This window comes from Kogia breviceps, chromosome 15 (genome assembly GCF_026419965.1).
Source record: "Kogia breviceps isolate mKogBre1 chromosome 15, mKogBre1 haplotype 1, whole genome shotgun sequence".
Lineage (NCBI taxonomy): Eukaryota > Metazoa > Chordata > Mammalia > Artiodactyla > Physeteridae > Kogia > Kogia breviceps.
In genome coordinates, this window is record NC_081324.1 from 22,812,231 (window position 1) to 22,835,973 (window position 23,743).

The 23,743-nt window shown below is 39.5% G+C and overlaps 1 protein-coding gene across 1 annotated transcript; it reads right to left on the minus strand.

The window, feature by feature from the left end:
• Positions 1-7,439: 7,439 nt before the first annotated feature.
• SKA1 (spindle and kinetochore associated complex subunit 1) lies at positions 7,440-23,478 on the minus strand. Its single transcript, XM_059039819.2, has 7 exons — positions 23,408-23,478; positions 22,673-22,771; positions 19,879-20,003; positions 17,695-17,792; positions 14,136-14,273; positions 10,222-10,391; positions 7,440-9,377 (listed from the first exon to the last, which is right to left on the minus strand). The coding sequence occupies exons 2-7, from the start codon at positions 22,758-22,760 to the stop codon at positions 9,229-9,231; spliced, it is 768 nt and encodes a 255-aa protein (XP_058895802.1). The 5' UTR covers positions 22,761-22,771; positions 23,408-23,478; the 3' UTR covers positions 7,440-9,228.
• Between the last annotated feature and the right edge of the window lie 265 nt (positions 23,479-23,743).

A 23,743-nucleotide genomic window follows, 5' to 3' on the forward strand; every position in this document is an offset into this window, starting at 1 on the left:
GGGAAGAAAGAGAGAAGAAATATTTGAAGTAATGATGCATGAGAATTTTCCAAAATTAACGACAGATACCAAACCACAGATCCAAGAATCTCAGAGACCATCAAGCAGGATAAATACCCAAAATCTACACCCAGGCACACTACATTCAAATGGCAGAAAACCAAAGAAAAAGAGAAAATCTTGAAAGGAGTCAGAGGAAAAAATACCTCACTTAGAGAGGGACAAGGATAAGAATTACATTGAACTTCTCATCAGAAACCAAGCAAACATGAAGAGAGTGGAGTGACATATTTAAGAGGATGGCTTAAAGAAAAAAAGAAAAACACCAGTAAAAACTATCCTTCAAGAGTGAAAGAAAAATAAAGACTCTTTCAGACAAACAAAAGCTGAGGGAATTTATCGCCAGTAGACCAGCCTCTCAAGAAAAGTTAAAAGAATTTCTTCAGGGAGAAGGAGAATTATACAGGTCAGAAACCCAGGTCTGCATAAAGACAGGAAGAGCCTTTAAAGAAATAAATAAAGATAAAATCTTTTATTGTTCTTATTTTTAACTGATCTGAGAGATAACTGTTGGTTCAAATAAAAATAGCAATATTAAAAAACTAAAAACAGAGCTACCATATGACCCCAGCAATCCTACTACTGGGTGTATACCCTGAGAAAACCATAATTCAAAAAGAGTCATGTACCACAATGTTCATTGCAGTACTATTGACAATAGTACTGGACATGGAAGCAACCTAAGTGTCCATCGACAGATGAATGGATAAAGAAGATGTGGTACATATATACAATGGAATATTACTCAGCCATAAAAGGAATGAAATTGAGTTATTTGTAGTGAGGTGGATGGACCTAGAGTCTGTCATACAGAGTGAAGTAAGTCAGAAAGAGAAAAACAAATATCGTATGCTAATGCATGTATATGGAATCTAAAAACAAAAAAAAAAGGTTCTTCAGAACCTAGAGGCAGGACAGGAATAAAGACGCAGACGTAGAGAATGGACTTGAGGACACAGGGAGGGGGAAGGGTAAGCTGGGGTGAAGTGAGAGAGTGACATGGACATATACACACTACCAAATGTAAAATAGATAGCTAGTGGGAAGCAGTTGCATAGCACAGGAAGATCAGCTCGGTGCTTTGTGTCCACCGAGAGGAGTGGGATAGGGAGGGAGGGAGGGAGATGCAAGAGGGAGGAGGTATAGGGATATATTTATATGTATAGCTGATTCACATTGTTATACAGCAGAAACTAACACACCATTGTAAAGCAGTTATACTCCGATAAAGATGTTAAAAAAATAACAACAATGTATTGGGTGATTATAGCTTATGGATAAGTGAAACGAATGACAACAATGTTATAAGGGATGGGAGAGAGCAATTGGAAATATTCTCTTATAAGCTACGTGCACTACCTGTTATAATGTTATTTGAAAGTGGACTTCAATTAGTTGCAAATGTATGTTAACAAATTCTAGGGCAATCACTAAAATAAAAATTTTAAGAAGTATAATTTACAAGCTAAGAGAGAAGAGAAAATTGAATCATATAAAACACTCAAAACCAGATAAGGTAGGAAAAAAGAGACGATTTTTTTTAAAAAATGAAAGACAAATGTAGCAAATAGAAAACAGTAACAAGTACAGCAGATGTTAATCCAAATATATCAATAATCACTTTAAATGTGAATTGTCTAAATATACCAATTAAAAGATAGAGACTGACAGAGTAGATAAAAAATCAAGACTCAACTATGTGTTGTCTACAGAAAACCCACTTTATTATAAAGACTGGTAAAAGTAAAGGAGTAGAAAGAGAGATGCCTTGCTAATAATAGTCAAAGCAAAGGTGAAGTAGCTGTATTAATTTCAGACGAAGCCAACCTCAGAATAAGGAAAATTACTAGAGATAAAGATGGGCATTGGGCTTCCCTGGTGGCGCAGTGGTTGAGAATCCGCCTGCCGATTCAGGGGACACGGGTTCGTGCCCCGGTCCGGGAAGATCCCACATGCTGTGGAGCAGCTGGGCCCGTGAGCCATGGCCGCTGAGCCTGCGCGTCCAGAGCCTGTGCTCCGCAATGGGAGAGGCCACAACAGTGAGAGGCCCGCGTACCGCAAAAAAAAAAAAAAAAAAAGATGGGCATTAATGATTAAGGGGTCAGTTCTCCAAGAAGATATAACAATCCTTAATGTGTATACACCCAACAACAGAGCAGCAACATACATGAGGCAAAAAGACAGAACTGCAAGGAGAAACAGACAAAGCCAGTACTATAGTTGGAGACTTCAACATCACTCTCTCAGTAATCAACAGATGCAGCAGGCAGAAAATCAGTTAGGACACAGTTGAGTTGAACAGCACCATCAATCAACTGGATTTAATTGACATTTATAAAATATTTCATCCAACAACAGCAGACTATACATTCTTCTCAAGCTCACATGGAATAGTCACCAGGATAGACCACATCCCTAGCCATTAATAACACCTTAACAAATTTGTAAACTAGAAATCATACAAAGTATGTCCTCAGACTAACATGGAGATAAACTAAAAATCAATAACAGAAAGATAGCTGGAAAATCACAAAATATTTGGAAATTAAACAACACACTTCTAAATAACACCTGGGTAAAAACGGAGTCTCAAGAGAAATTTTGATGAATTTTGAAAGATTTTGAAGGAAGTAAAATAAAAATACAACTTACCAATATTTGTGGGATGCAGTGAAAGCAGTGCTCAGAGGAAAATTTAAGACAATACAGCCACGTTGGGAAACAATTTGTCAGTTAAGAAAAAAACTAAACTAAGAAGCTAAGCATGCAGCTACCACGGGATCCAGCAATTGAACTGCTGGTTGTTGCAGTCCCAGATAAATGAAGATTTACGTTCCCATAATAAACTGTACCTGGGCTTCCCTGGTGGCGCAGTGGTTGAGAGTCCGCCTGCCGATGCAGGGGACACGGGTTCGTGCCCTGGTCCGGGAAGATCCCACGAGCTGCGGAGCGGCTGGGCCCGTGAGTCATGGCCGCTGAGCCTGCGCGTCCGGAGCCTGTGCTCCGCAGCGGGAGAGGCCACAACAGTGAGAGGCCTGCGTACGGCAAAACAAAAAATAATAATAATAACCTGTACGTGAATGTTTGTAGCAGATGAATTCATGAGAACTACAAACTGGAAACAAGGCAGCTGTACTTCAACAGGTGGAACGATTAAGCTAACTATGGTACATCCACACCGGAGAGCACTGCTCAGCAATAACAAGGAACAAACTGTTTTTTTTTTTTTTTATTACATCCACACCGGAGAGCACTACTCAGCAATAACAAGGAACAAACTGTTTGTTTTTTTTATTAACTATTTTTTTATTTTTGGCTGTGTTGGGTCTTCCTTGCTGTGTGCGGGCTTTCTCTAGTTGCAGCGAGTGGGATCTACTCTTTGTTGTGGTGCGCGGGCTTCTCATTGTGGTGGCTTCTCTTGCTGAAGAGCACAGGCTCTAGGCACATGGGCTTCAGTAGTTGCAGCACACGAGCTCAGTAGTTGTGGTGCACGGTGTCTAGAGCGCAGGCTCAGTAGCTGTGGCTCACGGACTTAGTTGCTCCGTGGCATGTGGGTTCTTCCCGGACCAGGGATCGAACCTGCGTCCCCTGCATTGGCAGGTAAATTCTTAACCAGGGAAACCTGATATATGCAACCACCTGGATGAATCTCCAGAGAATTAATTATACTGAGTGAAAACAGCCAGTCTCAAACAGTTTCATACTGTATCGTTTCATTTATATAACATTCTTGAAATGACAAAATTATAAAAATGGAGAACAGATGAGTGGTTGTCAGGGGCTAAGGAGGAGGTGATGGTGGGAGGGGAGTGGGTGTGGCTATGAAGGGGCAGCTTGAGGATTCCTTGTGGTGACGAAAATGTTCTGTCTCCACTGTATCAATGTCAATATCCTGGTTCTGATACTGTACAAAAATTGTGCAAGATGTTACAATTGAGGTAAAAAGTATAGGGTACCAGGGCTCTCTCTGTATTATTTATTACAACTGTATGTGATTCTATAATTATCTCAAAATAAAAAGTTTAAGAAAAAAACAAAAAAATGATACAGGTGGAGTTTACATGGGTATATGCACTGGTCAATACCGATCTGTATCCTTAAGATCTGTGCATTTTACTGTAGGTAAATTTAATCTCAATTTTAAAGAAATGATGTAGCCTCCTAACCACCTAATTTACTACTTTTTAATACAGCAGAGCAGAAGGGTACTCACAATAAAGAATTTGAGGTACAACTTGCTAAATACCATAGTTTCCCTTTTTTTAAAAATAAATTTATTTTATTTTTGGTTGCATTGGGTCTTCGTTGCTGCGTGCAGGCTTTCTTTAGTTGTGGCGAGCAAGGGCCACTCTTCATTGCTGTGCTCGGGCTTCTCTTGTTGCAGAGCACGGACTCTAGGCACGGCACGCAGGCTCAGTAGTTGTGTCTCACAGACTGTACAGCACAGGCTCAGTAGTTGTGTCTCGCAGACTCTAGAGCGCAGGCTCAGTAGTTGTGGCGCACGGGCTTAGTTGCTCCGCGGCATGTGGGATCTTCCCGGATCAGAGCTCGAACCCGTGACCCCTGCATTGGCAGGTGGATCCCCAGCCACTGTGCCACCAGGGAAGCCCATACCATAACTTCTGGTAAATATTTCTCGTGTGTGTTCCTTAGAGACTTAACCTAACTTGAACAAACTCCAATTGACATATTAAATTATTTCTACTTTCTAATCGTGCATATAGTCTTGGAACCAGTTTGAGTAATACTGTTTGAAATATATCCAGGAAGAGTCCTCAATATCTTGAGTAACCCTTCTTTTATGCTACTTGTATTAATAGATATATTTATGGAACAATGGCAATCATTTATTAGGAGATGGAATGTTTCATAAAAGAAATCATTTGGGAATTCCCTGGTGGTCCAGTGGTTAGGACTCTGCATTTCCACTGCAGTTGGCCTGGGTTCCATCCCTGGTCGGGGAAATAGGATCCCACAAGCCACGTGGTGCAGCCAAAAAAAAAAAAATTAAAAAGGGAGAAAACTTTAAAAAAATTTTTAATATTATGAAGCAAAACTGCGTTCTATAACATATAGGTCTATTCAACATACCACAGAAGTTTCCTTTATGATCAAGCATAACATTTATAAATTGTGAAATCTTAAAACTATTTCTAATAAGCAAAATTAATTAGAAAACTAAAGATGTTGGCTGAAAAAATTTTAATAAATTTCCTTAGTCAATGGAAGCTTCTTTGTATTATTTAACTAGTAACTTAGAATTTCAGTATTTCTTGAAGCTTAATACTTTACAGATTCTTTGGGTGAAAGATGAGCATTCCATGTAATCAGCAGAATTTTTTTTTTTTTACAATTTTTTATAATCCTGTCAGAGAGAAGGATTTCATCATAAGTATATTTCCCAGAAGGAACTGGGAATATTAGAACCATAGAATATTAAAACTAGAAGGTCCTGAGAGAAATTTTTGTTCAACCATTTCAATATATACAGGGGAAAACTGGAGCCTGGAAAGATGAAATCACTTGCCCATGGCCACAAACTGTGCCAGTTACTGTGTGTTCAGGAAATGTTTATTTAGCGCCCTCTACTGGAAAGCCCTGTGAAAGTGGCTGAGGACACCACAGTGAATAAAAGGGACAAAAACACCTAGTGTCGGTAGTTTATATTCTAGTGGGAAGAGAAAGACAAATAAATTGGTAAAATATATAAACCGTGAGATAGACATTCGTGCTAGGAAGGAAAATAAAGCAGGGAAGGAAAGTGTTGCAGAGGGAGATGTAAATATAAATGTAATATAGTCCAAGAAGCCCTAAGGGATCAAATGACATTTGAGCAGATATAAGAGGTAAGGGGGAGGGTCACATGGGTGAAGGATGAGGAACTTTCTGGGCAGAGGCAACAGCCAGTGCAAAGGTCTGGGGAGACTCATGCTGGGCCTGTTCCAGAAAGAGCATGGCGGCCAGAGTGGCTGGAACAGAGTTGGGAAATGGAGGAGTAGGAGACAGTACCACTGTGCTGAGGAGGGACCCATGAAGGGCCTCGCCGGCCTTTGTGAGGATTCAGCCTTCGCTCTGTAAGAAATGGGGAGCTATTTAAGGTTTCTGAGTAGCGGAGTGACCTAATGTAACTGTGGTTCATGTGGACAATAGACAGTAGTAGGGCAAGAATTAACACAGAGACCAGTTAGGAAGCTTTGAATTAATCCAGGGGAGATGTTTGGAACCAGGGTAGTAGCTTGTGTGACGGGGTCAATTTTTTTTTTTTTTTGAAGAATGGTTATATCATTTATTTATTTATTTATGGCTGCATTGGTTCTTCGTTGCTGTGTGCGGGCTTCTCATTGCAGAGCACGGGCTCTAGGCACGTGGGCTTCAGTAGTTGCGTCACTCAGCCTCAGTAGTTGTGGCTCGCGGGCTCTAGAGAGCAGGCTCAGTAGTTGTGATGCATGGGCTTAGCTGCTCCGCAGCACGTGGGATCTCCCCAGACCAGGGATCAAACCCGTGTCCCCTGCATTGGCAGGCAGATTCTTAACCACTGCACCACCAGGGAAGTCCCTGAGAAGGGGTCAAATTTTTGAAGGTAGAACCAAGAGAGAGCAAATGGCAGAGGTAGGAATAGAACCAGGTTTCTGAGGCTTAAGTTTTCTTTTTGATGCACCAGGTTGCTGAATTATTTTGTAAAGTTAAAGAGAGTATCCCCAAGAAATAATCTGATTTCTGAGTCACAATTAAGGATTAGAGTTGTAATTTTTAGTATGCAGGTGAGGCACAGTTCACAATCACTCTGCCAAGAAAACTTTTGTAATTAGAAGTGCCCACATCTGTCATGTTGACCCATCAGAAGGAAGGGAATTTTAATTACTTGAGCTTTGTGAGTTGCTGCATTGCTCCTCGATTTAAAATGAGTCTGAAATTGCACTACAGTTGTTAAAAAGACAGGCAAGTAGGCTCATCAAGTTAAACCTGCATTAGAAATGACCATCTGTCCATGTTCATCACCTGCAGAGCGTATGTCCTGCCTAAGCTTATCTGAAAACATGGTTCACTAAAAGTGACACATTTCCCAGATATCAAGCTTTGTACACAGTGCAGAAGTTAGATGCCCAATACATTGCTTTGTGTGTAAACATAATAAGTTACATCCAGCATAATTCAAGAAATTTCATCTAATGCATCAAGTTCAAACACCCAGCCTAGGCTCAGTGGGCAGTGCTGGGAAGCATGGATACAGGAACTTGAAGTTCACAAGTGCCTGAAGGGGCACACGAGCTCATGACTGATGGCTAACAACCCTTCCGTCCCGGCTTCATGTCACCAGCCCGCAAGTTCTGATCTGTGTTTTCATGAAATGTAAATATCTATTCAGTACATTTGCTTCACAAGTATTCTAAATTTTATTAGGAAAAAAATGTTAACATAAAATTAGAGAGAATAATACAACGAATGCTGTTTTAACCATCAGCTAGATCGAACAATTAACACTTTACCATATCCGCTCTATGTGTGTATGTATGTATGTATCCAATTATATTGCTTAGCCATTTTAAAGCATATTATTTTACCCCTAAATAAATACGTCAGATGCACCTGCAGAAAATAAGGATATTCTCCTTCATAACCATGACTATTATCATAACTAAGAAAACAGATACTAGTTCTCTCACAGCATCTCATACACAACCTATATTAAAATTTCTACAATTGTCCCTCATTCTTTTTTTCAAACGAAATCAAGGTTCATGGTTTATATTTGACTAAGCTCTTTAGTCTTTTAATCTAGAACAGGAGCCCTTTATTTTTTTCTGTTATTGACTTGTGTTTAAGAGACCCGCTTACTTATGTTATATCTGGATTTGTCTGATTGCTTCTTCATGATAACATTTAACTTGTTTCTCTATTCCTTGTGTTTCCTGCAAACCAGATGATACAGCTAAACTAAATCATGAGCATTGGAATCAGGGGACTCAGTGAAACAGACTGCCCTCCCCTGTGTGGGTGGGCATCCTCCCATCCATCCACAACTTGAACAGAACAAAAGGTGGAGGAAGGAAGGACGAATATGCTCTTTTTTCCTGCCTCGCTGCTGAGCTGCAACATCTCATCTCATCTGCTCTGGCCTGGCTCCCCTGGTTCTCAGGCCTTCACACTCAGACTGAATCACACCACCAGCTTTCCTGGGCCTCCATAATCCATAGGCTTGCGGACAGCAGACCTGTGGGCCTCTCAGCCTCCATGATCACATAAGCCAATCCCTCATAATGAATCTCCATAGATAGATAGATAGGTAGGTAGATAGATAGATAGACAGATAGAAAGATAGATAGAATGGATAGAGAGATAGATTGGGGAGATAGAAGAGAGAGAATTTGATAGATAGAAGAGATAGTCAATAGATAGATGACAGGTATATAGGTAGATAGATAGAAAGATAGATAGATGATAGATAGATATAGAGATAGATATAGATAGATAGATAGCCTTTTGGTTCTGTTTCTCTGCAGAATGCTCACTAAGACATAGACTAACAACGTCCCCAAGTGCACAAGAGAAACTCCATTAAATTCTTATAATCTAACCACTCATTTTCCATGACCTTACACGTCTTATTTTATCATCTTTTTCATCTCAAAATACTTTTATTACAATTTCTTTACAGGTCAGTGTTTACAGGCTGATTTACGCTGAATGCATTTCAGGTCAGCTGTTCCTTAACCACATATGGGAAAGCAGAATAACCACGTGGGTGGGCTGCCTCCAAATCCAACTTTTGCCTATAGACTGAAATATCATTAGTGGAATTTAGACACTAATGACCTTTAATTCCAAAGAGCCTGGATATCCTTGATCTCATCTTCTTGAACTTTGACTTTTATTATCACATTTGCAACCATCTTACTGGGGTCAGCATTACTGTCACTAAACACAAAAACTAAATATGAACATTTTTATGCCTAAAACAGAGGCTCACATGGTAGGTGATTAAATATTTACTGTAAGGAAGTAGATTTTAAAATATACATGCTTTATTTATTCTTAAGTTTTATTTTTACAAGAAACAAAGAAAAAGAAATGGCTAAAGCAATTATATATAAAGAAATTACATATAAGGAAACTATAGGAATAGCCTCTATACCCTACTGTTGGCTGGTTCAAAAGCTCACAAGGGCCTTATGTTATAACGTATCGGGTAAGTCCTCCCCCTCGGACCTCTGATAGCCTCCGGCAGTGTCGTAAAATATTCAGTATCACGTGAAATCTCTTGTCAACTTTCAAAGCTGTGAACTCCTTTATGTCAGCTTCCACTACAAAATAATGGCCTGAAAATAGATATTAATGCTAATTTTTATTAGGACAACTTTCAAGATGAGTCTTTAATGTATTACATTATGACTTTGAATGGCATTAATCACTTTTTCCTATCATTATCCAACCACAGTGAGAACTGGTATTCTTGCTAAAATAATCATTATTCTTTAAATTGAAGTTGCATAATGTTTACTGTAGCATTTCAGAAATGTAGCCCTGCTTATTATATCACTGGCTATCTGCTGGTATCTTTTGAACAATTCACTTTTCAAGACGTGACATGGTACTGCTTAAGAGAATGAAACGCACAGCAGCTTTATCACTTAACTGAATGACCTTGGGCAAGTAGCTAAGCCTTCTTTGCCTGCTCTGAAAAACAGGAATAATAATAGTACACAACTCATAAGGATGCTGTGAGGACTAAGGCCCTTAGTACACTATCTGGCACATAGTAAGTCTTATAGTATAAGCATGAACAACTGTTATCATTACTCTTCTAATTCTGAAAATATTGGATATCATTCCACAATGGACTCTAATGCCGCATTTCTCAGCCTCGGCACTACAGACATTTTAGGCTAGATCATTATTTTTTTTTGTCAGGGCTGTCTTGTGCATTATAGGGTACTTTAGCAGCATCTCTGGTTTCTACTCACTATGCCAGTAGCACCTCCAACCCCAGCTATAACAATCAAAACTGTCTCCAGAGATGGCCAAATGTTCCCTGGTGGGAAAACTGCCCCTGATTGAAAACCACCTCTCTGGAGTTAGAAGTTTCTGGAATTAATCTTGTTTTTCATGTTTAGTTACATTCCAAACAGTTGACATGTACACATATATATACCCTCATTTTACCTTTGGTTTCCTTCGTTTCTTCATCAATAAATCTGTGATAGAGATTTCTGGCCACAGAACTCATAGACTTTTTTGGTTGATGTAAGATCTTATATTTACTAACTACTACTTTGTTGATTTCTTTAATAACGTCATTAATTTGACAATAGGTTAAGCGTGATTTCATGTACCTGTAAAAAAGAAAATGATTAAATTTTCTAAAGAATCATCATACACAATTGTTTTCTTTGCAAAACATTTACATATGATGACTTTATACAGTAGCAAAGCTATTAGTACTCTATATAAAAAATTTTATACCAACTTCCAAATAAACCAGACACAGCTCAACCGTTGAAAAATTAGAGACCACAATATATTAGTGCTTATCTTCCCTAGTTATGTCTGGATACATAAATTCCTATTCTCCACCTACAGAATTAACATTACAATTTAAAATAGGCTTTCAAACTCTGATTCAAATAGACTGATTAATTGTAAATAGAAGTTTATTTAAATATTTTTAAATGTTTGTGAGCAAGGGAGAGAAAAATTTAAATATTAATAAATTATATAACTCATACCACTCTAGTTTCCTGCAAAAATGGATCTGTTCAGAGAGAAAAAGAAAAAAGGAGGAGGAAGAGGGGGAAGAGAAGATGAAGGATGACAAATGTGACAACAAAGATGACAATGCTGATTGAGATGAAGAAGAACTGACGGTGCAGGGGCTGCAAAGGGACAACAGGGCCCGGAAGTTAAGCTGCACAGCTGGCCGGCAGAGGAGACCCAGGCAGCCTCCACGGACAGCTCACTATTCATTCTGAACTCAAAGGCCCTTAAGCATTGTCTCTTTCACTCTAAAGCCCACTCTTCCAATCCAATCTCCCTCCTGCCCGTCCTCCCAGTCACCAGTCTTAGAATATAAGAATAGGAGACCCTTGATTTTGAGTGGTCTGTACAGACCAAAAACAAAATTTTCATGATCTGCTTCAATTTTTCCCTTCAACAAATCATGGATTCATTATGTTAAACTCTGTCCTTTGCCTCTATTCAAAGGGGCAGTTTTCTAATCGAAACTTCCATAAGATAAAATAATATATAAATATGTTTAAAGGAAAATGTTCATATTGACCAAAACCCATTCATTTTCATTATTCCCTTCCTTTCTAGATTCATTTTCACCACTCATTTTTCTAACCACAATTTCCACAGTTGATGCCACAGCTCAACACAATGCAATTCCTTTAAATCATGTGAACTATTTCCTAATTTCCTCAAAACAAGTGCCAATGTTTTCCACTTTAATTCCATCTCAGTATTAACTTTTTTTTTTTTTTTTTTTTGCGGTACGCAGGCCTCTCACTGTTGTGGCCTCTCCCGCTGTGGAGCACAGGCTCCGGACGCGCAGGCTCAGTGGCCATGGCTCACGGGCCCAGCCGCTCCGCGGCACGTGGGATCTTCCCGGACCGGGGCACGAACCCGTGTCCCCTGCATCGGCAGGCGGACTCCCAACCACTGCGCCACCAGGGAAGTCCCTCAGTATTAACTTTTTAAAGATAAATAAAGTCCCATGCTTGGAACACATTCTTCCTTATCCTAATCTTCTAACTTCTCTCATTCGTTAAATAACTCCTTAGTTTAAAAATGAATACTCTACCATGACTATTCTAATATCCTCCCTTCAAGGAAGCATTTTCTGAAGACCCTTTTACAGCCATTTGTTCTTCCCTTTAGCTCAGCCGATGAGCAACAACAATTACAACAACAATTTAAAAAACGGAATAGCATCAAACAGAATTTTAGTGACAATAAAGCTGTCAATAAAGGAAAGGCCCAAGTGACCAAATCAAACAAACAAAAAAACTAAAGAGAATTGTCAGCCTCATTCCTCGTCTCAGAACAGTGAAACTGCCAGATATTTTTCAAGTGGCTACTATGCATATGAAAAGATGGTCAACATCCTATGTCATCAGGAAACTGAAAGTAAAACAATGAGGTACATTATACTTACTAGAATAGCTAACAGAAAAAAACTGACAAAACTAAATGCAGGTGAGTATGGGGGAACAACAGGAACTCTCATTCTGCTGGGAACGCAAAATGGTATAGCCACTATGGAAGACAGTTTGACAGCTTCTTACAAAGCTAAACAGTTTTACCATAGGGCCCAGCCATCACACTCCTAGGCGTTGACCCAAGTGAGCTGAAAACATGTCCACACAAAAACCTGCACGTGAATGTTCACAGCAGCTTTAGTCATAATTGCCCCAAACTGGAAGTAACCAAACTGTTGTTCAACAGATGAATGGATAAAGAAACTGTGCTACATCTACGTGACGGAATATTAGTCAGCGATAAAAAGAAATGAGCTATCAAGCCATGAAAAGACATGAGGGGAACCTTAAATGCATATTACTAAGGCTACAGTGTATGACTCCAACTATATGACACCCAGGAAAAGGGAAACCATAGAGACAGTAAAAAGATCAGTGGCCGCCAGGGGCTCAGCAGGGAGAGATGAAGGGGTAGCATACAGGGTATTTTTAGGGCAGTGAAACTATTCTTATCATGGTGGACACATGACATTACGCATTTGTCAAAATCCATAGACTGTACGACACAAAGAGTGAACCCCAATATAAACTACAGACTTTAGTTAATATCTAGTTAATAGTATCTAGACTGGTTTATCAATGATAACAAATGTACCACACTAATGCAAGATGTTAGTAATAGGGGAAACTGTTTTCAGGTATGAGAACAATGTACTATCTGCTCAATTTTTCTATAAACCTACAACTGTTCTAACAAATAAAGTCTATTAATTAAAAAACAAACAACAAAATCCAGATGGACGACTCTCAGACAAGTAAAATAATCATGCCCTTTGCCCCAGGGATTCTCCTCCTAGGACACTATCTCAAGGAAATAAGGAATTATAAAATAGACTTGTCCAAAAGAAATTTCATTGTACCGTTCTTCATAACAATGTAATCAACCAAAATACTTAATAAGGTCATGCTTAAATAACTTATAGAGAAGCCACACAGTAAAATATTATACAACTATTAAAATCCAAGTTTTCCATGATAGTTAATGATGGAAAAATGCTCATGATAAAAAAAAGTAAGCAAACTATATTCACAGAATAACTACATTGTTGTAATGACAATCAAAAACAACTTGTTATGTAGGTGAAATTAAAATATAGAAGGAAATACTCTCTCTTGTCTGAGTCGTGGAATTACAGATGAATTATCTTCTAACAACAAACATTTTCTAACAACGTGCATTATTTGTATAAGAAAGTAACAAGAAATGTAATAATATAAAGCCTAGAAGTTAAGTAAAGCCCTGGAATTATGAGAGTTTAAAAACATGGATTTCCATAATTAGTTCCCCATTAATGTCATCTGTGAAGAGCAAAGGAGCCCTCTCTCAGGGGAAGCATCTCGTCTTATTCGCCCTGTATTCTTTTCCTCAGTGACTCAGACCCCAGAATAGAGCACAGACTCAAACAAGTGTATGGCATAAGTTAATGGACAAATGGAAACCAAACAAACACAGCACTCTCTGTTCTAATTCTCAAACCAATATGACACACTCACTTTCCTTAAAATTGCAGCAAAACTGAAGCTACTTCTGAAATGTAACTGGTTAAATCTGTGTCATAAAATGACCCTGAGAGGACTCAGCAACAAATTGATCCATCTCTAGATCTCTCTATGGAAGGGTTTTACAACTAAACAAAAAACATAGTTTTAAACATCTTCAACAAAAGATTTTCACAGTACAATATAAAACTATTTTAGAAAAGATCGATGTTGGAACACAGCATGTTACAATTAATATAATCAAGGCTTATACTTATCAATATGTATGTTGATTATTAAAGAGCTGAATTTATCTTAAAATTTATCTTAAATACTTACGCAGGAATGCCATTAAACTCATCAGAAGTTATAAATGGCATTTCTTTAACATTTTTTTGTTCTTTGGAGGACTTCTTTGTGGGTGCAGCTTTCTCAACTTTGACTGGTTCTTCAGGGTCAAGATCTGATCCATTAACACTACAGAATAGAGGTGCACAGATGTACAGGTAATCGTCAGAATTCTGCAACATACCAGAAAGCTTTGCAACTGAAAATGATCAGTATGAAACACATGATTCATCTTGTTACAAGTTTATAGCCAACTTGTTTTTCTATCGCTACCCCTAACGCTCATGAAGATCTGAATAGTGAGAATGCTAAAAAATCAAGTCCCTAAATCTTCAGTAATATAATTGTTCTTTACACACTCAAAACATGGTGTAAGTGGAACATGTGCCAAACATCTTCATCAGTTATCCCACTGGTTCCTCAAAGTCAATATGCATAAAGTTGAATTTAACTTCTAAAGGGCTTTTCTTCCTGACTTCCCTATTTCTGGACATGGAAACATCAATCACCTTATATTTCTATCTTTCTAATTTATCGCATTGGTTGCTAGTACAGTAAGTCCCCTACATACAGATGAGTTCCGTTTCAAGGGTGCGTTCGTAAGTCCAATTTGTTCCTAAGTCCAACAAGTTAGCCTAGGTACCCAACTAACACAATCAGCTATATAGTACTGTGCTGTAATATACTTTTCACACAAATAATACCTAAAAAATACACACAAAAAATAAAGAAAACATTTTTAATCTTACAGTACAGTACCTTGAAAAGTACAGTAGTACAGAACAACAGCTGGCACTTCTTAGCAGTACCAGCTATATCACCGCTGTTTTTACTCTTGTTTCTGGATATCCTGGGCTTGAAATAAAGATACTGTACTACTGTACTCTATACAAGACTGTACTGTACAGCAAAGTCCACAAAAGCACAACCACTTGTAGAGGATGCATGCATGTGGCAATGTATGCCAGACGCATGAACTAACTTACATGATTGGACAGGCGAACGCATGTTCACATCTTTGAAAGTTTGCAACTTGAAGGTTCATAAGTAAGGACTTACTATATCAATCCTGCCTGCTACAGACTCATTTTAGTTGCCAGCAATGAGCATGGGTCCCCCTTGGCTCAGTCCTGCCCGATTTCTGAAGTCAATGAGAAGCCTAATATAGCTCCTACCCACAAGCAAATAGAGTCTACAAATAGGCTGTATCTTCTAGGTTGTTTAACTGCCAAGGAAGGAATGGAGCCCTGTTGCCAGCAGCAAGTCAAGCGATAAATGGAGATGGGATAAAGGAAAGAGAAGATCCAACCGAGGAGCAAGGGAAGGGAATCCCAGGAAAGACAGGGAAGTGAGATCCCAAGACGACAGCTGAGTACCAGACACAGAGGGCAACCAGGCCTGACTGAAGTGGTGTGATGAGGATATGGCCACGTGGTGGGTTGTCAAGATGAAGATGCCTGATGTTATGGTAGCATGATCCTTACATGAATCCTAACCTGAGACTCCATGGTAAGCCTGGCTGATTCTTACCTGTACTTGCTTATCTTTAGGCCCTGCTGTGTGTATCAACAGAAAATAACCATTTCTACCTATAGAAAGGTTCTGCTGTGGCCTGGCCCTAAAAGCTGACGCTAGGCCATAGTGAGTTTAGAAGAAAATTCCTCCTATTCCTCGGGCCATATTCCTGCTGGGTAGCCAACAACCCTGGCAGATATCCTATGATGACCTCTGTTCCTAGCATTTATTCATGACCTTGCCCACTAATTTTCTCTGCTTGGAGTGAAATTCCAAGGTACCCTGACATGCAAGGGACTCTGTTGAGCTTATCTGTTCCTGGAGACCTTCAACTATCAGCAGCAACATGGTTCTTTTCCTATACAGCAAGGTTCGTGCCTTCCTTTCAGTTTTCAAACTTAAGCAGTATGTTGTTTATGGAAACACATATGCAAAACTGTGATTATCATAAACTCCAGGATGATTACCTCTTTGATAGAGGGAGGGTTTGCAATAGAAAAAGGGCTGTAGGTACTGGTAGTGTCCTATTTCTTAATCTGACTGGTGGATATGCTGATGTTTATCATGCTTCTTTAATTTACACTAATAATACTTTAATTACTTTTCTGTATATATGATACATTCGAAAGTTAAAAAGTTAAGTTAGCCATGGGATGTTTTTACATACTTGGAGCCCCCTTTTAGAAATACAATTTTGTAAATCAACTATACTTCAATAAAGTTAAAAAAAAAAAGAAATACAATTTTGGGCAGAGGACTGGAAAGATGGGAGTGGAGAAATACTGGAAAGACAAAACACAGGAGCTCCCCAATCATGAAGACAAAAGATGATGGAAGATCTCACGGAGCCAGACAATCAGAGGGAGGGCAGGGACAGACAAAACCCCACAGAGACCGAATGGACGGCTGGGGCTACGAGTCAGAGAGACAGGTTGAAGATGCCGAGTTCCTGTCTAGGTGATGGGTGGGTAACAAGGAGACAGTTTAGTCTTAGACATGCAAAGCTGGAAGAGAGAACAGCTCATTCATGAGATTCCCAGCAAGAGATTAAAACTGAACTAGATGCCATGTCAAGGCCAGAGTGGGACATTTGAGAGCATTAATAATGGTGTTAAGTAAGCGTGAGTAAAACAGAGCTTTAGGACATACTTGTAATCTAAAAGAGGGCAGAGAAAAAGGAGACAGACTAGTCAAAGATGTAGGATGACAACTAAGAAAGCACAGTGGCAGTGCAAATAACAGAATTTCAAAAAGATGGGCAGCAAAATAAAATCTGAAAAGAATCAGGGTTGAAGAGGTATTTTTTTACCTCTTTGTGACCTTCAAGCAATCATTTTCACAAGTATGGTAGTAATTAACAGCCAAAGGCTAGGTTTTAGGGGCTTCAGGAAAAGGGAAGGCACGAACATACACTGGCAGTGAACAGACAGAGGTAGGACAGTACTTTGAGGGTAAAAATAGAGCTAAGTTTTTGTTCCTTGAGCTGTTTTTAAGATGGGAAGCTCATTAAGTTTAGTTTTACCCTAAAGCAGGGGTTCTCAAGGGTCAGGGGAAATTCTGCCCCCCAGAACACATATGGCAATGTCTGGCAACATTTTTCATAGTCACAACTGGGTGGAGGGGTGGAGGTGGGAGGGGATACAGGGGGCTACTGATATTTAGTTGGAAGAGGGCAGGGATGCTACTAAACATGCTATTTTCACAAAAAAGAATTATCTGACCTAAAATGCCAATAGAGCCAAGGTTGACAAACTCTGCTCTAAGGGAAAGAAATGAGAAAAAGTAGAAAAAGACAGTCTAGAGGAGACTTACCCTTGGTTAAGAGAGGGGACATTATTCCCAGAGACTGTGGGATAAGAAAACTGGTAAAGATGGGGGAAAGACTATTTCTTGTATAAGTAACAAAACAAAACAAAAAAACCCCTGGATAATCACTAACAAAATTGCAAGTATATAGAAAAGCAAAAAGATTTGAAGTGTTTGTTTTAACAGTTTTATAAAACCAGATAGTAAAAATAATTATAAACACACTTACAAGTTCTGGGTTACTGTTACTTGAGGCAAATGGGGAGGAATGTTTTCTTTGAGATGTTCCACATCTTTATAATCTTCTTCAAGACATTCAAAGAGTTCCTAAAATAAAAAAAGAAAAGCTCACAAATAAGCATCTGTCCTGCCTGTGTGTGTTTTAACATGTTAGATAGAACATGAAAGGGGCTTCCCTGGTGGGCCAGTGGTAAAGACTCTGCACTCCCAATGCAGGGGGCCCAGATTCAATCCCTGGTCAGGGAACTAGATCCCGCATGCGGCAACTAAGACCCAGCGCAGCCAAATTAATTACTTACTTAATTAATTAATTTTAAAAAAAGAGCATGAAAGACTATGTACCACAATCACAATGATTCTGAGTATTCAAAAAGCAGAGCGGTGAAAAAGCACTGAATACAGCATTATTTTAAAAGAGCCCTTTGGTTTCTCAAGCTGATCTTGGACAGCGATATATTATTTTTCTCTACTGGATTTTTTCAGAGGACAATTGTTCGAATAACATTACAACAGGCAGGGTGGACATTCATGTCTTTCTAAAATACTTTAACCTTGGGAAGCAACTGAAAAGTATACGAAAGATTTATGTTTCTCATTCTGGTAAAGTGCTTTTGTTGACTTAGCAAACGTTCCCCAGCACCGGAGTGATAATGCATTCCTGGAATGCAACGATGAGATACTGCTTAGAACGGCTTTCATATATTCCAGCTTAATGAAAATTCCTACTTGATCATAACCACTTTCATTTTGTGTTGTCTTTATTTAACTTTCCCTAGAACTTGAGGTTATGAACTCACGCAAATTTAATAAGAAAAGTACTCTGTCCCTTTGGATTCCCGTCATCTGATTTTCAATCATAATGTAAACAAAAATTCCAAATAGTCTTTAATCCTGAGTTGAACATTCTCGAAACCCACACCTAACCCTGGGCATTCCTGGGCAGGGTAGAAGTGAAACCATTATTGGTTTCTGTTTTGAATTTGTATAACATCTTTCTTTTAAAGAGATGATGATGTTCAGAGATACTAATTTCATTTCAACTGATAGTAGGATAGGCACAATCATGCCCAGTCCCAGAGCTGAAAAATCTTTACAGACATTGAGGATTATAAGACTTAAAAAGGACCATAGAGGCCACCTTGACCATATCAATGGCTCTAAGAGCATGAGGTAATTATGGTACAGATTGAGTATTTTCCCATCCCACCAGAAAGTACACTAGCACTTTGATTAAGTGAAGGCTTATTTAGAGTAAAATGTGTGTGTGAATGAGGCTCAAGTTTTTCTTTGCTTGAGAATCCTTATACTGTATTCTACAGAAATACAGAAATGCAGAATAGAAGGGATCCAAGAAATAGTTCAGTATGACCCATCACTTTTCAAACGAGGACACTGAGACCCCAAGAGGAAAAATGACCTTCTCAGGGTGGCAGAAGGTGCTTCGGGGAGCCAGGGTGAGAATCCACGTCTCCAAACCCCAGGGCAGGCATTCCTCCTACACCACACTCTCAGGAGATCATTTATTTAAATTAAACCTACCAAGAATTATTTAGGAGAGACTTCACTGGTGGCGCAGTGGTTGAGAATCTGCCTGCCAGTGCAGGGGACATGGGTTCAGTTTCTGGTCTGGGAAGATCCCACATGCCACGGAGAAACTAAGCCCATGCGCCACAACTACTGAGCCCACACGTCGCAACTACTAAAGTCCGCATGCTCTAGGACCTGTGTGCCGCAACTACTGAGCCCTCGTGCTGCAACTACTGAAGCCCACAGGCCTAGAGCCCGTGCTCCACAACAAAGAGAAGCCACCGCAATGAGAAGCCCGTACATTGCAAGGAAGAGTAGCCCCCGTTTTCCGCGACTAGACAAAGCCCACGCACCACAACAAAGACTGAACACAGCCAAAAAAAAAAAAAAAAAAAAAAAGAATTATTTAGGAAATATTCCTTTTTAGTAAATAGATTGGCTACCAGCACGGAGGAAGAAACACATTTGGAACTCTGGAGTGTTTTATACTGGGAAAATAAAATGCAAATGGCACTCTTTACCGTTAATAATAACTTACAAAGCTAAGAACATTATAAACGTAAAGAATCCTTAAGAATTCCCTGGTGTTTACAGAGTCTGTATCTATTGCCTTTTTATTTTGTTTTTTTCACTAGAAAACCATTACCTTGAGTGAACTGTTGGTTTGTTCTTGATACTGAATTTCCAATTCCAATTTATTTAGAAGTTCATTTACTACAATGATCTCATCTCCTATTTTATTTAATATAGTCTTCAAGGTAGGTTCTTGCCCTATTAATAAACAAAGATAAAATGGAAAATAAAATGTATAGAAAAGCAAAAAACATACATGTATCCAATTGAACTCTTGGGACAGAGCTCTACCTTAAAGAGACACTGAGAGTTGAGAAAGAACTATTGTTTCAGCCCCTAGGAACTGTCTCTATGGATAATCTTAAGAACTCATTTCTAAGTAATATGGAAAAAAAGGAAGGGAGAGATAATTACACTGTATCCCCTGAATCTTTTGCTTCTGGAGAACTGTTCCACTAATAAAACACCTAGAAATGCTAGATAAAATACACACCCCCTTTACATGCATAGTTGAGCTCTTATGAGAAAAAGGTGAATCACCAAGGGCTTCCACACGAAGAGCGAAACACAGACCAGGCAGTATGTGTCAGCTGATGCTGCAGCAGCCCTAATGGTGGTGGGGCAGGGGACGAGGTACAGAGGAATGCCAGACAGAGGAGGCTGTCACTCTCAGCAACCTAATATATTTGGTTTTAATGGGGATAAGAGCCAAGGCTTTGGGACTTCAAAGCACAGGATGCTGAAAGTGAGAATCCCAAACAAGGCCAGATCCCTCTTCATGGGCTATATCTTCAGTGAATGTGTAAACCTGAAAAATTCTAATCACTGGCCAGGAAGATAAGCTTATGTTTTGGACTGGCCTGCAAGAATGGGTGGGAGGCGGCAGAGAGTAGCCTGCTCTCAAATTCCCAACCCCACCTCCTAGTCCCTCTCTCTAGCTTCCTAGATACGAGGATGGGAAAACCAGAGTCCCCTCCTCCCTAGAAATAAGAGAAGTAGTAAAAAAAAGAATTTTTAAGGGCAGATCAAAAGCACAAAAAGGAAAACTATCCTCACAATCAAATCTTTCCATCTTCACTTCTAGCAACCAAATCATGAAATACACATAACTGAAAACATCCTGTGACCACATCTATAGATTACGGATGCAGTAGAGTGAAATGGCTAAAGCCTCCAGGCCTGAAGTCAGAGACACCAGTACCTGCCCTCAAAGGGTTACTGAGAAGTAGGAAAGTACATATAAGATGGGTGAGCACTGTGCTTGGAACCTAGTAAAGCACTCAGTAAAGGCAAACTATCATTAATCGACGTAATGTAATAAAGCAATGCAAATTGCATTTGACAGTAGGCTCATAACAACTAAAAGAAATTAACAAGTAAGTTAGAGTATTGATGTCTCTGCTGAGATTAACTGCAGGGGGTAAAACAACTAGTTGGATATACTGGTATCTCCAATAACTCAGTCACCTAAATTTTAGGGCCTTGTTTGCTGATTTGTAGTAAAATAAATTCACTACTTTTGATAGTCGTGATCTAGTAAATTACAGCAGCCAAAGTGGCAGACAAATTACTAGGCTCTCCTAAATAGGCCATGGAATCAAACAGACAAATTGTTCTCCCCACGTACAAATAATGGTTACCCAGTGCGTAGTTATCTAACAGGTCAGACTGCTTCATCCAGACTTCATGCTTTGATGGGGTCATTTGAATTCAAGGTTTGATCGTTAACAGATCTCTAAATTATATTTTTCCAATAGTAATCATGCCCTCAGAAAGAGAATCTAAAGACTACTTATTAAAAAACCTAAATGTCCTTTTTCAGATTATTCAATGAAAGTGGCATAGAAGTAGACAAGTACTACACTGGGAACCGGGACACAAACCCTGTAGTTCCAACTGACTACCCATGAGCTGGGGGACCGGGGCAAGTCACCTGACTTCTGAGCCTCAGTTTCCTCATGTGCGAGACCAGGGGTCTTGAGAAGATGAACCCACAGTCCCTTCAGCTTTAACTTTCTACAGAATATGTCAGCCGCCAACTGTAAAATGAATGAGGCTCTTTATTAGTGGTTCCCAACAAGAGACGGAGAATATCAAAGTCTCAGAAGGACATGTATAATTTGAAAGGACATTCCAACAGGATAATTTCATATTTGAATTTTTTTAAATTATCAATTCATAATACTAACTACAATAAAAGTTCAACAGGATCTTCACAGCAGATGGAATTCCACCTATCAATAAATCTTTAGCTTTCCTAGATATGGCTGGGAAGTACATCATTTTTGTGAACAATATTTTTCCAGACTTCACAAGGATCTCCTACTTCTCTGCACTTCCACTGCATCATCCACTTTCAGCACTTCAAAATATCTTGGAAGATGTTTACAATTTACAAGTTTCTGGATGTTAAAAAATTGACTTCATTTTCAATTAGTTGTTTCCTAGTGATATATATATTGATCAGCTTCCTCCAAAGCAGTCTGTAAGATGGGTTATGGGCTACTTCTATCTCTGTGGATCTTTTCCACTTCTGGTTTTTTCCTTGTCTTTTAGTATCTCTACTTAGCTCTAAAACTAGGAACACGAAATAACCTTCAAATCTTACTATTCTGCCTTGTGTGTCTCAGAAAAACATAAGTAAATAAATTTAGTTAATAGCTAGCTCATTGTTCAATGTAACTTACATTTTAGTATCCTCTGCAATATTCAAAATACTGAGGGCAGACTGTTTTAAGAATCACCATTCGAAACTTAAAATTACGTTTTTAAGATACATTCACTTAACCAGGCATAAGATATCAAAGTGGGACAATAATCATAATGCATTTTGTATGTACAAAGTCAGTGGAATCTGTTTTACTTACCACAATTTCTTAATGACAGAGTTTTTTTAATATTGCCAATCTTTTCATTAATATGAGAGCATAATTGTTCCAGATCTGAGGAGGCCATCCTTTAAGCCTCTGAAGAAAAAGATAGACACTTATAAAAAAATAGAAGCCAGACAAATTTATATTCACTTTCAAAATCCAAGAATGGTAAATACCCAGTAAGTCACATCTCCCTGAAAAGAAAGTACAAAAACTCAAGAGAAATATCTTTCAATTCTACAAAATTCAGTTTCTGTCCAAAGTCCAGTACTGCCTTGTCTTAGAGCTTTCTGTAGTTAATGCATCCCAAACCAGGGTACAGGGGATAAGCCTGTGTCATTTCCTTATAGATTTAAGGGGACAAATGCCTTTACTTACACATAAAGACAACATTGGTATTTTCTTTGAAAACTCAAAGACCCAAGAATTTTAAGGAAAAACACAGTAAGTTCAAAGAAACGGGTCCAGGTAAGCATTTCGCCCATGCTGTTGGGTTTGGGGCTTTACTATTTGGGGTCGGTAAGGAGGTGGAGGGAAGGGAGGAAAGAAATCAGGTACTATTCACTCCGAGGGTTGATGAGGTCTAAAGCATCCACCCCGGCTAACCGGGCGAAGCAAAGTCAAACCCTCTCTTCCGCCCCACGCGGCACCGCCCCGAGCCCCCCACCCCGCCCAAGCAATGCCTTCCGCCCGCTTCCGAAGGCGGGATCCTCAACACCAGACTCCAACCTTGTGCGGGTCCAGGAGCAAAGGGCCCACTCAGTGCGGTCCCGAGGCGAGAAGACCCCTCCAGTCTCCACCGGAAGCCCAGGATGGCGAGACCCGACTCCGGGAGCGAAATTCAAACTGCCCGCCGGGTCTTGGTACCGCGCAAGCGCACATCAGCGCTCGCGGAACACTGCTTAGCGGCCTCCTGCGTTTCCAGTTTACCCAGGGCCGCAGCCGAGCGGGGCCGGGCCAGGGGAAAAGGCGGGGCTGGGTTGGCTAGGGCGCGAAAGGCTGCCGCGACAAGTGCCCCTCCTACTCCGTGCCGTAACGGGTGATTTCAGTAGGTCACCCAATCCT